The following is a 17,462-nucleotide window of genomic DNA, read 5'->3' as shown; positions in this document are numbered from 1 at the left end:
TGCTGTTGACGGTCCCTGACACAAGGCTGAAGCTTAGAGGTGACAGAGCTTTCGCCGTTGCTGCTCCCAAGCTCTGGAACGACCTACCCCTGAGTGTTAGACAAGCCTCCTCTCTTCCTGTTTTTAAATCTCTCTTAAAAACATACTTTTATTCCATGGCTTTTAACACTGAGTGATATCCATCCTGCAATGGCGCCCCATGATACACCTGCTGTGATCCTGTTTTTATGTTTTTATGTTTTTATTAATTCTATTTTAATTATTTATTTTTTATCGTGTTCTGTTTGTGTTGTGTTGTGTTTGCTCGGTACTCGTTTTATCTTTTAACCTGCTCATTGTACAGCACTTTGGCTACCCCTGTGGTAAATTTTAAATGTGCTCTATAAATAAAGTTGATTTGATTTGATTTGATTTTCACTCTGTAGCACTTTGAGATTTGTTATTCAAACATTAAGTGCATCCATCCATCCATTTTCTACCGCTTGTCCCTTTTGGGGTCGCGGGGGGAGCTGGAGCCTATCTCAGCTGCACAAATAAAATCTATTATTATTTGGTAATAATTTTGGATAAATTGTTTTGCAGACTATCATCAAACCGCTTTCAGACTGTTTCTTCAGAAAGTGACGTTTTCTCGTCCCTCCACTTTGACTGCATATTCTCCTTATCAATCATGTTGTAGTTTTTAGTGCTTACATGTCGAGTCTATACTGATAGATAATATATGTTCGAACTATACGCTACTTTGTATTAAAAAATGGCAACGGCGGAGGATGCATGTGAATGTACGAGCCAGTCTGCCCCACAATATACAGGTAAAAGCCAGTAAATTAGAATATTTTGAAAAACTTGATTTATTTCAGTAATTGCATTCAAATGGTGTAACTTGTACATTATATTTATTCATTGCACACAGACTGATGCATTCAAATGTTTATTTCATTTAATTTTGATGATTTGAAGTGGCAACAAATGAAAATCCAAAATTCCGTGTGTTACAAAATTAGAATATTACTTAAGGCTAATACAAAAAAGGGATTTTTAGAAATGTTGGCCAACTGAAAAGTATGAAAATGAAAAATATGAGCATGTACAATACTCAATACTTGGTTGGAGCTCCTTTTGCCTCAATTACTGCGTTAATGCGGCGTGGCATGGAGTCGATGAGTTTCTGGCACTGCTCAGGTGTTATGAGAGCCCAGGTTGCTCTGATAGTGGCCTTCAACTCTTCTGCGTTTTTGGGTCTGGCATTCTGCATCTTCATTTTCACAACACCCCACAGATTTTCTATGGGGCTAAGGTCAGGGGAGTTGGCGGGCCAATTTAGAACAGAAATACCATAATCCGTAAACCAGGCACGGGTAGATTTTGCGCTGTGTGCAGGCGCCAAGTCCTGTTGGAACTTGAAATCTCCATCTCCATAGAGCAGGTCAGCAGCAGGAAGCATGAAGTGCTCTAAAACTTGCTGGTAGACGGCTGCGTTGACCCTGGATCTCAGAAAACAGAGTGGACCGACACCAGCAGATGACATGGCACCCCAAACCATCACCCAACCATGCAAATTTTGCATTTCCTTTGGAAATCGAGGTCCCAGAGTCTGGAGGAAGACAGGAGAGGCACAGGATCCACGTTGCCTGAAGTCTAGTGTAAAGTTTCCACCATCAGTGATGGTTTGGGGTGCCATGTCATCTGCTGGTGTCGGTCCACTCTGTTTCCTGAGATCCAGGGTCAACGCAGCCGTCTACCAGCAAGTTTTAGAGCACTTCATGCTTCCTGCTGCTGACCTGCTCTATGGAGATGGAGATTTCAAGTTCCAACAGGACTTGGCGCCTGCACACAGCGCAAAATCTACCCGTGCCTGGTTTACGGACCATGGTATTTCTGTTCTAAATTGGCCCGCCAACTCCCCTGACCTTAGCCCCATAGAAAATCTGTGGGGTATTGTGAAAAGGAAGATGCAGAATGCCAGACCCAAAAACGCAGAAGAGTTGAAGGCCACTATCAGAGCAACCTGGGCTCTCATAACACCTGAGCAGTGCCAGAAACTCATCGACTCCATGCCACGCCGCATTAACGCAGTAATTGAGGCAAAAGGAGCTCCAACCAAGTATTGAGTATTGTACATGCTCATATTTTTCATTTTCATACTTTTCAGTTGGCCAACATTTCTAAAAATCCCTTTTTTGTATTAGCCTTAAGTAATATTCTAATTTTGTGACACACGGAATTTTGGATTTTCATTTGTTGCCACTTCAAATCATCAAAATTAAATGAAATAAACATTTGAATGCATCAGTCTGTGTGCAATGAATAAATATAATGTACAAGTTACACCTTTTGAATGCAATTACTGAAATAAATCAAGTTTTTCAAAATATTCTAATTTACTGGCTTTTACCTGTAGAGATATAGAATGAACTTATTGTTATTTATATCTTATTGAACAATGTCGGACTCCAATGTTGGACTTGCGCAAAAATCTTTGAGTAAACCTCCACCATAATATCCACTGATGTTACATGTTGGAAACATGTCACAAGTTGTGCAAATTCCAAACAGCTCATTTGAACCCAAATTTTCGGGACTTATCTAGATCCCAAAGAAAAGTTAGTTTTGCATTATAGGTCCCCTTTAATCCAATTTCAAATTTGACAATACTACTGTACTACAAAAAAGAGTAATATTCACAGGTTTCTTTTAAAGATAGGATTAGGTGTTCCAAAGCATTTTCTCACATTAGCTCAGAGTTTTCACAAAACTCCATGGCCTCTCTTTATCTTGTCTTTCAAAACAGTTTTGTCACAATTTGAAAAAAGTCAATATGGATGATGCTAAACAGCACTTTTGTCCTCTCCATGGGAAATTTGAGTACAAAAAAAACATGACGGACAGTCGACCAATTTATATTTTTTTATGCAACCTCTGCAGAAAATGTTTTTTCTTTTTAACAAGGTACTTCCAACTTAAAATACCACTTTAATACACACAAAGAATAATGGGCCCACATTTATATCGATAAATGTTTGTTCAAAAACATCGGGACATCGGGGGCAGTACCTCTGGATTGGCAGACCGGGGTGGTGGTTCCTCTCTTTAAAAAGGGGAACCGGAGGGTGTGTTCTAACTATCGTGGGATCACACTCCTCAGCCTTCCCGGTAAGGTCTATTCAGGTGTACTGGAGAGGAGGCTACGCCGGATAGTCGAACCTCGGATTCAGGAGGAACAGTGTGGTTTTCGTCCTGGTCGTGGAACTGTGGACCAGCTCTATACTCTCGGCAGGGTCCTTGAGGGTGCATGGGAGTTTGCCCAACCAGTCTACATGTGCTTTGTGGACTTGGAGAAGGCATTCGACCGTGTCCCTCGGGAAGTCCTGTGGGGAGTGCTCAGAGAGTATGGGGTTTCGGACTGTCTGATTGTGGCGGTCCACTCCCTGTATGATCAGTGTCAGAGCTTGGTTCGCATTGCCGGCAGTAAGTCGGACACGTTTCCGGTGAGGGTTGGACTCCGCCAAGGCTGCCCTTTGTCACCGATTCTGTTCATAACTTTTATGGACAGAATTTCTAGGCGCAGTCAAGGCGTTGAGGGGATCCGGTTTGGTGGCTGCAGGATTAGGTCTCTGCTTTTTGCAGATGATTTGGTCCTGATGGCTTCATCTGGCCAGGATCTTCAGCTCTCACTGGATCGGTTCGCAGCTGAGTGTGAAGCGACTGGGATGAGAATCAGCACCTCCAAGTCCGAGTCCATGGTTCTCGCCCGGAAAAGGGTGGAGTGCCATCTCCGGGTTGGGGAGGAGATCTTGCCCCAAGTGGAGGAGTTCAAGTACCTCGGAGTCTTGTTCACGAGTGAGGGAAGAGTGGATCGTGAGATCGACAGGCGGATCAGTGCGGCGTCTTCAGTAATGCGGACGCTGTATCGATCCGTTGTGGTGAAGAAGGAGCTGAGCCGGAAGGCAAAGCTCTCAATTTACCGGTCGATCTATGTTCCCATCCTCACCTATGGTCATGAGCTTTGGGTTATGACCGAAAGGACAAGATCACGGGTACAAGCGGCCGAAATGAGTTTCCTCCGCCGGGTGGCGGGGCTCTCCCTTAGAGATAGGGTGAGAAGCTCTGCCATCCGGGGGGAGCTCAAAGGAAAGCCGCTGCTCCTCCACATCGAGAGGAGCCAGATGAGGTGGCTCGGGCATCTGGTCAGGATGCCACCCGAGCGCCTCCCTAAGGAGGTGTTTAGGGCATGTCCGACCGGTAGGAGGCCACGAGGAAGACCCAGGACACGTTGGGAAGACTATGTCTCCCGGCTGGCCTGGGAACGCCTCGGGATTCCCCGGGAGGAGCTGGACGAAGTGGCTGGGGAGAGGGAAGTCTGGGCTTCCCTGCTTAGGCTGCTGCCCCCGCGACCCGACCTCGGATAAGCGGAAGAAGATGGATGGATGGATGGATGGGTTTGTTCAAAAACCTTTTTTTTTTTTAGCATAAATAATAAACATAATAAACAAATTAGGTGAATATATATTCCCTTATTTCTTAAGGCTCTGATCATACATACATCAGTGTGTGAATGTGTGTGTGCGAATGTGTGAATGTGGAAAATAGTGTCAAAGCGCTTTGAGTTCCTTAAAAAGGTAGAAAAGCGCTATACAAGTACGACCCATTTACCATTTACCATACAAAATAAAAGTAAAAATCAATGCTTTTAATTGTGATTAATTGAATCCACAGCCACCTTGTAATTATTCGGATCAAAATGTTACATCACCTCTCTAAAAATCATGTTAAACCTTTTTTAAACTGCAAAGAGTCGTGTATAAAGAGAGTATGGCCAACTCATTTTCAGGCGATCTCAATGATTGATCAAAAGGTACTCACTTGACTACGGGGCGCCAGGAATGCTACTAACTTTGATGTGATGCAATCTCCAGCGACCCCCCGCGACCCCAAAAGGGACAAGCGGTAGAAAATGGATGGATGGATGGCAATGTGTTTGCGGTGCTTCCTTTATAGGTTTTCAACAAGTAAAAATGCCCTGTTGTGCAGCTCCACCCACAAATATGGTGGAAATATTTTACATCATCTTTCCCACAACCCGAAAAGAAGACAAGTATGGGGAAATAACTACACAAGTACACTGATTCACTTAGCATTGAACAAAAAAGAAAGATCAGTTAGAACATTATATTATATCAGTATATATTATATATTGTATATGTAATATGTAAATATCACATATGTTATATTTTATATTGCTACTATGGTACATTTTTAGTCTACTTAATATCTGCATTATCCTTTCCGTCCTTACCCTTTCCATCCTTTGAAACTGAGCTACTGTGTGGAACAATTTCCCATCTGGATCAATAAAGTTAGTCTAAGTCTAAGTCTAATAATACATGATAAGTGATATATACATCCATCCATCCATTTTCTACCGCTTATTCCCTTTTGGGGGTCGCGGGGGGCGCTGGAGCCTATCTCAGCTACAATCGGGCGGAAGGCGGGGTACACCCTGGACAAGTCGCCACCTCATCGCAGGGCCAACACAGATAGACAGACAACATTCACACTCACATTCACACACTAGGGACCATTTAGTGTTGCCAATCAACTTATCCCCAGGTGCATGTCTTTGTGATACATATAGTGATTATACAAATACATTTGAGGCAGCCACCACAGTTGACATACTTCACACAAAAGTCACAATTTATTTGTGATTGTTGGTCCAAAACTAATGAAGATTTTGGCAAAATGAGGGTAATAATTACTTTTTGGGTCGTTCTGTGTATTTTCTTAAATTTATTGCGCTGTCGGGTGTGTGTTAGAGTGCCTGCTGGTCACCAAACACTGCGGGAATGTAGCAGCAGAGCGTGTCAAATACGGCCGCAAAATTACACTTTTACGAAATAAAGGCACATTTTATTGTACATTTTTGTATATATATACAGGTAAAAGCCAGTAAATTAGAATATTTTGAAAAACTTGATTTATTTCAGTAATTGCATTCAAAAGGTGTAACTTGTACATTATATTTATTCATTGCACACAGACTGATGCATTCAAATGTTTATTTCATTTAATTTTGATGATTTGAAGTGGCAACAAATGAAAATCAAAAATTCCGTGTGTCACAAAATTAGAATATTACTTAAGGCTAATACAAAAAAGGGATTTTTAGAAATGTTGGCCAACTGAAAAGTATGAAAATGAAAAATATGAGCATGTACAATACTCAATACTTGGTTGGAGCTCCTTTTGCCTCAATTACTGCGCTAATGCGGCGTGGCATGGAGTCGATGAGTTTCTGGCACTGCTCAGGTGTTATGAGAGCCCAGGTTGCTCTGATAGTGGCCTTCAACTCTTCTGCGTTTTTGGGTCTGGCATTCTGCATCTTCCTTTTCACAATACCCCACAGATTTTCTATGGGGCTAAGGTCAGGGGAGTTGGCGGGCCAATTTAGAACAGAAATATCATGGTCCGTAAACCAGGTACGGGTAGATTTTGCGCTGTGTGCAGGCGCCAAGTCCTGTTGGAACTTGAAATCTCCATCTCCATAGAGCAGGTCAGCAGCAGGAAGCATGAAGTGCTCTAAAACTTGCTGGTAGACGGCTGCGTTGACCCTGGATCTCAGGAAACAGAGTGGACCGACCCCAGCAGATGACATGGCACCCCAAACCATCACTGATGGTGGAAACTTTACACTAGACTTCAGGCAACGTGGATCCTGTGCGTCTCCTGTCTTCCTCCAGACTCTGGGACCTCGATTTCCAAAGGAAATGCAAAATTTGCATGGTTGGGTGATGGTTTGGGGTGCCATGTCATCTGCTGGTGTCGGTCCACTCTGTTTCCTGAGATCCAGGGTCAACGCAGCCGTCTACCAGCAAGTTTTAGAGCACTTCATGCTTCCTGCTGCTGACCTGCTCTATGGAGATGGAGATTTCAAGTTCCAACAGGACTTGGCGCCTGCACACAGCGCAAAATCTACCCGTGCCTGGTTTACGGACCATGGTATTTCTGTTCTAAATTGGCCCGCCAACTCCCCTGACCTTAGCCCCATAGAAAATCTGTGGGGTATTGTGAAAAGGAAGATGCAGAATGCCAGACCCAAAAACGCAGAAGAGTTGAAGGCCACTATCAGAGCAACCTGGGCTCTCATAACACCTGAGCAGTGCCAGAAACTCATCGACTCCATGCCACGCCGCATTAACGCAGTAATTGAGGCAAAAGGAGCTCCAACCAAGTATTGAGTATTGTACATGCTCATATTTTTCATTTTCATACTTTTCAGTTGGCCAACATTTCTAAAAATCCCTTTTTTGTATAGGCCTTAAGTAATATTCTAATTTTGTGACACATGGAATTTTGGATTTTCATTTGTTGCCACTTCAAATCATCAAAATTAAATGAAATAAACATTTGAATGCATCAGTCTGTGTGCAATGAATAAATATAATGTACAAGTTACACCTTTTGAATGCAATTACTGAAATAAATCCAAGTTTTTCAAAATATTCTAATTTACTGGCTTTTACCTGTATATAGACATATTATTTTGGTTAATTTGGACAGAAAAACAAGCATCAAAATAACAGCAATTGCATACATCCCGGCACCGCCGCACACATCCTTGGTAGCAAAGATGGCGCCTCCCCCTACTGGCTAGAGAGGAGAGTGCAGTTTTGATGTTTGTATCAGACAGCCAAGTCCTCTTCTCAGCTAAGTGAAACATGTCTGACTTTATAAATGTATCAAGACTGACAGTAACGCAGTCATCTGCAGAAGTTCTTTATTTTTTGAGAGACTCACGCGGATTTCAATAATTTGACCCTTTTGTACAAGTCTGTCCATCTTGAAGACACAAGAAGAAATGTCTTCCTAGAATGCAAAAGGGCAACAATTGCAACTGGAGTAGCTATTTCTGTGGGAGGCTGTGAGGCCTCCGCCTGCAGGCGCTCAATGCAATATGTGCCCGTAAGATGAAGTCACAAACATCGCAACTGTAGTTGACTCCCACTCGCCGGGCAGCACAGACAGGGCATTATGTGGACGAGTACCAGCTGGTACCACGGGCTCCTCATCCTCCTCAGGACTTCGGTCGGTGCTTCAGAAACCAGGACATGGAACAAAAATTTAAACTTGGGATTGTGGTCTTCAGATGTATCATCGCCGTCTGCTTTTGTACGCTTTGTTCAGCTCAAAGACGTGAGTAGAGCTCCTATCTCTGGCGAAGTAATCCTCTGTTAAGTGATGTCAGTAGGATGTTGATCAGGCTGCTAGGACAGAGATTCAGTGTTTTCCACTGTTGCAATAGTGCCCGTCTTCTTTGACTTGCAGGGATTTGAAAATCAATTAGTCAAACATTACAAAAAGGGGAACTCTCATGAAATGCTTCTTTGTAGCTATTCAGAGTGTATCTCCTGTAATTTACTCAAAAGGATGAAAGACAACAAACAAAATCCCTTGATTAATTTCATATATTTTAGCCCTGTAGATTGGAAAATACTGTACTATTTCAGATCTTTGGACACCCCGATCTTAACATGTACCCAAGCTGCTGTGTTGTGTTTGATTGACTGGGATAATTGACATAGTCCTACTGGCTTTCAGACATGTGGTGTGCACTTTCAACTTTTCAGACTTATGTATATGATTAAATTGTGAATATTATTCATGTTGGGGCTTTTCTCATCATGAGATTGATGTGTCTTTAAGTTAGATACCTGAATTTGCAAGCTTAACTGGTTCTGACAGCTCTTGACTCAAACACTTGTATCTAAAGTAATGTTGCTTCTTCTTTGCAGTACTGCACTTCAAACTCACTTTCTTTGTTGCAATTGTTGGAAAACACATGGCAAATTATGTAAATATCTAGCTATAAGCTATTGCTAGAGAGAACCATTTTCCAGCAGATTTTACGGTGGCATTTGATCCACCAACTAATGACTAGGATGCTTGTAACTCCGATTTTTACTTTTAACCTAAAGCGTAACAATTAGCTGAGAGGCATCTCTTATCTCAAAACACTGTCTGAAGTTCAAGCTTTCAGGAGAAAGTTTGAATTTCTAGAAACCTGGGTCCTCGGAATAAAAATGCGAGAGTGCCAGGCATCGTGTAAAAAGCCTGAGCTGTCAACCTGATGTCTAGCGCAAATTCTTACATTGTCAGGAAGTGAGGTTTGCCAATACACTTGCACAGCCACACCTGCTGGCCTCCATTGCACAGGTATGACAACGTGATGCTTGACCAGCGGTATTCGGTGACCGCTGCTCAGTACCGATTGTTGCTTTTTCTGTACCAGAGTAAGGCAGTTAGTTTTTTAAGGAGCCACCTTACAGCTACTCTCTTCTGCTCTTCAGGTGGTTTGTCAACAAAACACAATTCGGAGCTGGATTCTCCAATTTTCATGTCAGTTTGCACATACTTTTCAAACTAAATAAAACGCAAAATTTGTGCTTGCAAAACGGTGATGAGTGTTGCTAAATCACACTGCGTATATACAGGTAAAAGCCAGTAAATTAGAATATTTTGAAAAACTTGATTTATTTCAGTAATTGCATTCAAAAGGTGTAACTTGTACATTATATTTATTCATTGCACACAGACTGATGCATTCAAATGTTTATTTCATTTAATTTTGATGATTTGAAGTGGCAACAAATGAAAATCCAAAATTCCGTGTGTCACAAAATTAGAATATTACTTAAGGCTAATACAAAAAAGGGATTTTTAGAAATGTTGGCCAACTGAAAAGTATGAAAATGAAAAATATGAGCATGTACAATACTCAATACTTGGTTGGAGCTCCTTTTGCCTCAATTACTGCGTTAATGCGGCGTGGCATGGAGTCGATGAGTTTCTGGCACTGCTCAGGTGTTATGAGAGCCCAGGTTGCTCTGATAGTGGCCTTCAACTCTTCTGCGTTTTTGGGTCTGGCATTCTGCATCTTCCTTTTCACAATACCCCACAGATTTTCTATGGGGCTAAGGTCAGGGGAGTTGGCGGGCCAATTTAGAACAGAAATACCATGGTCCGTAAACCAGGCACGGGTAGATTTTGCGCTGTGTGCAGGCGCCAAGTCCTGTTGGAACTTGAAATCTCCATCTCCATAGAGCAGGTCAGCAGCAGGAAGCATGAAGTGCTCTAAAACTTGCTGGTAGACGGCTGCGTTGACCCTGGATCTCAGGAAACAGAGTGGACCAACACCAGCAGATGACATGGCACCCCAAACCATCACTGATGGTGGAAACTTTACACTAGACTTCAGGCAACGTGGATCCTGTGCCTCTCCTGTCTTCCTCCAGACTCCGGGACCTCAATTTCCAAAGGAAATGCAAAATTTGCATGGTTGGGTGATGGTTTGGGGTGCCATGTCATCTGCTGGTGTCGGTCCACTCTGTTTCCTGAGATCCAGGGTCAACGCAGCCGTCTACCAGCAAGTTTTAGAGCACTTCATGCTTCCTGCTGCTGACCTGCTCTATGGAGATGGAGATTTCAAGTTCCAACAGGACTTGGTGCCTGCACACAGCGCAAAATCTACCCGTGCCTGGTTTACGGACCATGGTATTTCTGTTCTAAATTGGCCCGCCAACTCCCCTGACCTTAGCCCCATAGAAAATCTGTGGAGTATTGTGAAAAGGAAGATGCAGAATGCCAGACCCAAAAACGCAGAAGAGTTGAAGGCCACTATCAGAGCAACCTGGGCTCTCATAACACCTGAGCAGTGCCAGAAACTCATCGACTCCATGCCACGCCGCATTAACGCAGTAATTGAGGCAAAAGGAGCTCCAACCAAGTATTGAGTATTGTACATGCTCATATTTTTCATTTTCATACTTTTCAGTTGGCCAACATTTCTAAAAATCCCTTTTTTGTATTAGCCTTAAGTAATATTCTAATTTTGTGACACACGGAATTTTGGATTTTCATTTGTTGCCACTTCAAATCATCAAAATTAAATGAAATAAACATTTGAATGCATCAGTCTGTGTGCAATGAATAAATATAATGTACAAGTTACACCTTTTGAATGCAATTACTGAAATAAATCAAGTTTTTCAAAATATTCTAATTTACTGGCTTTTACCTGTAATATTTGCATCTTCTCCTCCCAGTATTGTGGGAGATTTGATGGCCAGCATATATTGCACATATTAATGAAGATAGCAATGCAAAATCAATTGCATGCCTTATTTTGCTCACTTAACAGATGCAATCCACTTTGCACACGTTTAGTAGATCAACTTTGCGTGTGCTATCAAGATTGCACGTGTTTTAGTACATGGAAACCTTTAGTAAAACAGGTCCAAATAATGTATGAACATAATGTGTTGTAAATTACACAAATTATATTAATTTTTTGGTAAGAAGAGTCACCCACATGTGCCCCCAACTCTTCTAAATAAAGCGTTACATATCATTGCAGCAACTATCTTTTCAAATGGGTTGAGGACTACTTTACCTCTGGTCCCCTTGCCTGTTTTGGCCACATCCATCTACTTCACCTTCTTCCTGATGTAGTACTAAGTTGTGTCTTATTTGTTCCTGTGTGCAGTTCTCTGACTAAACAGCACTGACAGCCTTGCACACACCCTCTTTAATTCGCTGGAAACGCCAGAGAACAGCCAAAATGCGTATTTTGGCACGCCTTCAATTCAGCCAGAAGCACCTACTCGTTGTCGGTGAATTCCTTTTATTATTGCCGTCTTGCTGATTATCTTTGTGTTTTTTTATTGTGCAGAATCTGGGATCTCAGGCGTATGGATAATTTAAATAAAATTTAAATTGGGGCATGGACAGAGAGTGGTCGGCTGCGATTCAACATGAGCGCTCAATTCCACATTGATTATCAATGTTTCAATCAATCAATGTTTATTTATATAGCCCTAAATCACAAGTGTCTCAAAGGGCTGCACAAGCCACAACGACATCCTCGGTATAGCCCACATAAGGGCAAGGAAAAACTCACCCCAGTGGGACGTCGATGTGAATGACTATGAGAAACCTTGGAGAGGACCGCATATGTGGGTAACCCCCCCCCTCTAGGGGAGACTGAATGCAATGGATGTCGAGTGGGTCTAACATAATATTGTGAGAGTCCAGTCCATAGTGGATCCAGCATAACAGTAAGAGTCCAGTCCACAGTGGGGTCAGCAGGAAACCATCCCGAGCGGAGACGGGTCAGCAGCGCAGAGATGTTCCCAACCAATATACAGGCGAGCGGTCCACCCCGGGTCCCGACCCCGGACAGCCAGCACCCCATCCATGGCCACCGGATCTGTGTGTCTTCCCCTCCACAAGGGATAGGGGGGAGCAGAGGAGAAAAGAAAAGAAACGGCAGATCAACTGGTCTAAAAAAAGGGGGGCTATTCAAAGGCTAGAGTATACAAATGAGTTTTGAGATGGGACTTAAATGTTTCTACTGAGGTAGCATCTCTAATTGTTACCGGGAGGGCATTCCATAGTGCTGGAGCCCGACTAGAAAACGCTCTACAGCCCGCAGACTTTTTTTGGGCTCTGGGAATCACTAATAAGCCGGAGTTCTTTGAACGCAGATTTCTTGCCGGGACATATGGTACAATACAATCGGTAAGATAGGCTGGAGCTAGACGGTGTAGTATTTTATACGTAAGTAGTAAAACCTTAAAGTCGCATCTTAAGTGCACAGGAAGCCAGTGCAGGTGAGCCAGTATAGGCGTAATATGATCAAACTTTCTTGTTCTTGTCAAAAGTCTAGCAGCCGCATTTTGTACCAACTGTAATCTTTTAATGCTAGACATAGGGAGACCCGAAAATAATACGTTACAGTAATCGAGACGAGACGTAACGAACGCATGAATAATGATCTCAGCGTCGCTAGTGGACAAAATGGAACGAATTTTAGCGATATTACGGAGATGAAAGAAGGCCGTTTTAGTAACACTCTTAATGTGTGACTCAAAGGAGAGAGTTGGGTCGAAGATAATACCCAGATTCTTTACTGAGTCGCTTTGTGTAATTGTTTGGTTGTCAAATGTTAAGGTGGTATTATCAAATAAATGTCGGTGTTTAGCAGGACCGATAATCAGCATTTCCGTTTTCTTAGTGTTGAGTTGCAAGAAGTTAGCGGACATCCATTGTTTAATTTCATTAGAATGTAAAAAAAGAAATGTGATTGGATTAATTTGTGCACAAACTTAAATACATCTAAAAAACTGTCTGTACGTACAATGTTCTCTGGATTTGAGGGTACACAATTTTTAATAGGAAATCCCCACAATTCTTCATACATGAGGCCTCTGCATGGAAGTATTATTTGCAAACATGTATCTCAGTCTTTGCGTGTGTAATCCAATTTCTGTGCATGTGTACTAATGTGTGTGTCTGTATATCAATCCGAGTGTGTATTCAGCAGAGGTGGGACCAAGTCATTGTTTTGCAAGTCACAAGTAAGTCTCAAGTCTTTGCCCTCAAGTCCGAGTCAAGTCCCGAGTCAAGACAGGCAAGCCCCGAGTCAAGTCCAAAGTCAAGACTGGAAAGTCTCAAGTCAAGTCCTAAGTCCTGCATTTTGAGTTTCGAGTCCTTTCAAGTCCTTTTAACCACAGACTAATATATTAACACAGATTGTGTATGCTTTTCAAACGCTGTATTTATTTATTAAAACAAGTGCATTTTAAATTGCAGGAAAGAAAATTGTGCTGACATTGCACTTTATAATAGCACTATTAACCAGTCATTATAAACATTAACTCATTCCTTTACAGAACAAACACATTGAAAAATAAAGTGCAAATGTACTTATTTGTACAAAAGTGTTAACATTGAAAAAACATGACATATACGTGAACATAACAAAAAAGTTGTACTTTTTATATGTCAGGGCCCTATGCTGCATTGCATTTGCAAAAGACCAAATTAGCCAAGAGTCTGTCAGTCATTTGTGCACGATGGGGGCGTAGTATGATGCCACCATGGCTGAAAACTCGCTCCACTGGAGCACTGGAGGCAGGCACTGCCAAGACTCTCATGGCCACTCGGAACAGTGAAGGAAGAGTCTTCATGTTCAATGCCCAGAACAAAAGGGGGGAGAGAGTTGTTTTGGGTTGGTGCACTACTTGTAAGTGTATCTTGTGTTTTTTATGTTGATTTAATTAAAAAAAGAAAAAAGAAAAAAATTATTTCTTGTGCGGCCCGATACCAATCGATCCACGGACCAGTACCGGGCCGCGGCCCGGTGGTTGGGGACCACTGAGGTAAACAACCAACAGTATGTCAGAAAGCTAGCTAAAACAGTACACATATTCATAATATAGTATACATTTTAACTGACCTTTATTTGACTATTTTTGTCTTTTTTTAGGTGGCTAAAATACGCGGTGCTGCTGACCGCCGTCTAACGTTACGTGTGATATATTGACTAACGTAACCCTGCTTAAAAAAAATCACTGAACAAAAAGTATGAATAAGGTAGTGAACTGCAACAGATTCCCGTGTTTGCAATAACGTTATAACGTTAGCAGTGAGTTTACAGCCTCACTGATTTAACTACACAGCAAATAAAAGTCACATTACTTAGCCAATAAACGTTATCTTACATTCAAAACTTACCGTTCTTTGTGCAACTTCAAATGCCGGACGAAGTTGGAAGTTGTTGCCTCTCCATCAGTCATTTTCGAACCGCATGTGTTGCATACTGCAAACCGTTTTGTGTTGATCACCTCGTAATTTTTATACCCAAACAAAATTATTTTAGGTATCATTTTTTGTTCACTGGCGTGTGGTTTGGACATGTCTTCTTCGTTGGTTGTCCTGCAATTTGATTGGATGAATGCTGTGTGATGAAAACAAAGTACATCTAATTTGATTGGCTGTTGTACTGAGACCACACCAGCTGACACACGCAACGCTGATAGACAAGTACACAATGAAAAATACGGAGCGCTCCCGAATAACTTTTTCATCTTTGGGTTTTGGGGAAAGTAGCAAGTCATGTCAAGTCATGTCAATTCAAAAGGCTCAAGTCCAAGTGAAGTCACAAGTCATTGATGTTAAAGTCTAAGTCGAGTTGCAAGTCTTTTTACATTTTGTCAAGTCGAGTCTAAAGTCATCAAATTCATGACTCGAGTCTGACTCGAGTCCAAGTCATGTGACTCGAGTCCACACCTCTGGTATTCAGATCTGCGTACGTGTGTTTTAGGTCCGCGTACATGTTTTAAGTTGTCTGTCTGTCCCTAATCAGAAAGAACCCTCGATGGGCCCTCTACTTACACGTGTCTTTTGGGACATTTTGGCCGTGTAAGATTTGAGCGTGTGCATCCAGATTTGTGAGCCTGTAATATAATGTGTACGAGCGCATTCAGAAGTGCGTGTGTGTAATACAATCTGCGTGTGTGTATCTTAGATGTTCTTACATTCAACCAACTACGGAAGTCCATTTATTTTATTAAATTGTTTGTCCTATTCAGCTATTCAGGCAAATCATATTGTTGATGTGGATGACCATACAGTCGTGATCAAAAGTTGACATACATTTGTAAAGAACATAATGTCATGGCTGTCTTGAGTTTCCAATAATTTCTACAACTCTTATTTTTTTGTGATAGAGTGATTGGAGCACATACTTGTTTGTCACAAAAAACATTCATGAAGTTTGGTTCTTTTATGAATTTATTATGGGTCTACTGAAAATGTGAGCAAATCTGCTGGGTCAAAAGTATACATACAGCAATGTTAATATTTGGCTACATGTCCCTTGGCAAGTGTCACTGCAATAAGGCACTTTTGGTAGCCATCCACAAGCTTCTGGCAAGCTTCTGGTTTAATTTTTGACCACTCCTCTTGACAAACAGCTCAATTTTTGTTTCATCTGACATTACATGGACAAAGATAAGACCTTCTGGAGGAAAGTTCTGTGGTCATGTGAAACAAAAATGTTGCTGTTTGGCCACAATACCCAGCTATACAGGTAAAAGCCAGTAAATTAGAATATTTTGAAAAACTTGATTTATTTCAGTAATTGCATTCAAAAGGTGTAACTTGTACATTATATTTATTCATTGCACACAGACTGATGCATTCAAATGTTTATTTCATTTAATTTTGATGATTTGAAGTGGCAACAAATGAAAATCCAAAATTCCGTGTGTCACAAAATTAGAATATTACTTAAGGCTAATACAAAAAAGGGATTTTTAGAAATGTTGGCCAACTGAAAAGTATGAAAATGAAAAATATGAGCATGTACAATACTCAATACTTGGTTGGAGCTCCTTTTGCCTCAATTACTGCGTTAATGCGGCGTGGCATGGAGTCGATGAGTTTCTGGCACTGCTCAGGTGTTATGAGAGCCCAGGTTGCTCTGATAGTGGCCTTCAACTCTTCTGCGTTTTTGGGTCTGGCATTCTGCATCTTCCTTTTCACAATACCCCACAGATTTTCTATGGGGCTAAGGTCAGGGGAGTTGGCGGGCCAATTTAGAACAGAAATACCATGGTCCGTAAACCAGGCACGGGTAGATTTTGCGCTGTGTGCAGGCGCCAAGTCCTGTTGGAACTTGAAATCTCCATCTCCATAGAGCAGGTCAGCAGCAGGAAGCATGAAGTGCTCTAAAACTTGCTGGTAGACGGCTGCGTTGACCCTGGATCTCAGGAAACAGAGTGGACCGACACCAGCAGATGACATGGCACCCCAAGCTATCACCCAACCATGCACATTTTGCATTTCCTTTGGAAATCGAGGTCCCAGAGTCTGGAGGAAGACAGGAGAGACACAGGATCCACGTTGCCTGAAGTCTAGTGTAAAGTTTCCACCATCAGTGATGGTTTGGGGTGCCATGTCATCTGCTGGTGTCGGTCCACTCTGTTTCCTGAGATCCAGGGTCAACGCAGCCGTCTACCAGCAAGTTTTAGAGCACTTCATGCTTCCTGCTGCTGACCTGCTCTATGGAGATGGAGATTTCAAGTTCCAACAGGACTTGGCGCCTGCACACAGCGCAAAATCTACCCGTGCCTGGTTTACGGACCATGGTATTTCTGTTCTAAATTGGCCCGCCAACTCCCCTGACCTTAGCCCCATAGAAAATCTGTGGGGTATTGTGAAAAGGAAGATGCAGAATGCCAGACCCAAAAACGCAGAAGAGTTGAAGGCCACTATCAGAGCAACCTGGGCTCTCATAACACCTGAGCAGTGCCAGAAACTCATCGACTCCATGCCACGCCGCATTAACGCAGTAATTGAGGCAAAAGGAGCTCCAACCAAGTATTGAGTATTGTACATGCTCATATTTGTCATTTTCATACTTTTCAGTTGGCCAACATTTCTAAAAATCCCTTTTTTGTATTAGCCTTAAGTAATATTCTAATTTTGTGACACACGGAATTTTGGATTTTCATTTGTTGCCACTTCAAATCATCAAAATTAAATGAAATAAACATTTGAATGCATCAGTCTGTGTGCAATGAATAAATATAATGTACAAGTTACACCTTTTGAATGCA

At 42.0% G+C, this 17,462-nt stretch overlaps 1 protein-coding gene across 1 annotated transcript in view; it reads left to right on the top strand.

Annotated features, from left to right (window-relative positions):
• The first annotated feature begins 8,098 nt into the window (after positions 1-8,098).
• The window catches only part of LOC133616067 (cadherin-related family member 5-like), a 103,507-nt gene continuing 94,143 nt past the window's right edge, over positions 8,099-17,462 (top strand). The window contains exon 1 of the mRNA XM_061975111.1: positions 8,099-8,193. Within this exon, the coding sequence (XP_061831095.1) occupies positions 8,109-8,193 (85 nt within the window). The 5' untranslated portion in view covers positions 8,099-8,108. The remainder of the gene's footprint in view (positions 8,194-17,462) is intronic.

The sequence above is a fragment of the Nerophis lumbriciformis genome, linkage group LG15 (genome assembly GCF_033978685.3).
Source record: "Nerophis lumbriciformis linkage group LG15, RoL_Nlum_v2.1, whole genome shotgun sequence".
Lineage (NCBI taxonomy): Eukaryota > Metazoa > Chordata > Actinopteri > Syngnathiformes > Syngnathidae > Nerophis > Nerophis lumbriciformis.
Note: the sequence above shows the minus strand (reverse complement) of the source record. Positions and strands in the feature narration are given on the sequence as shown.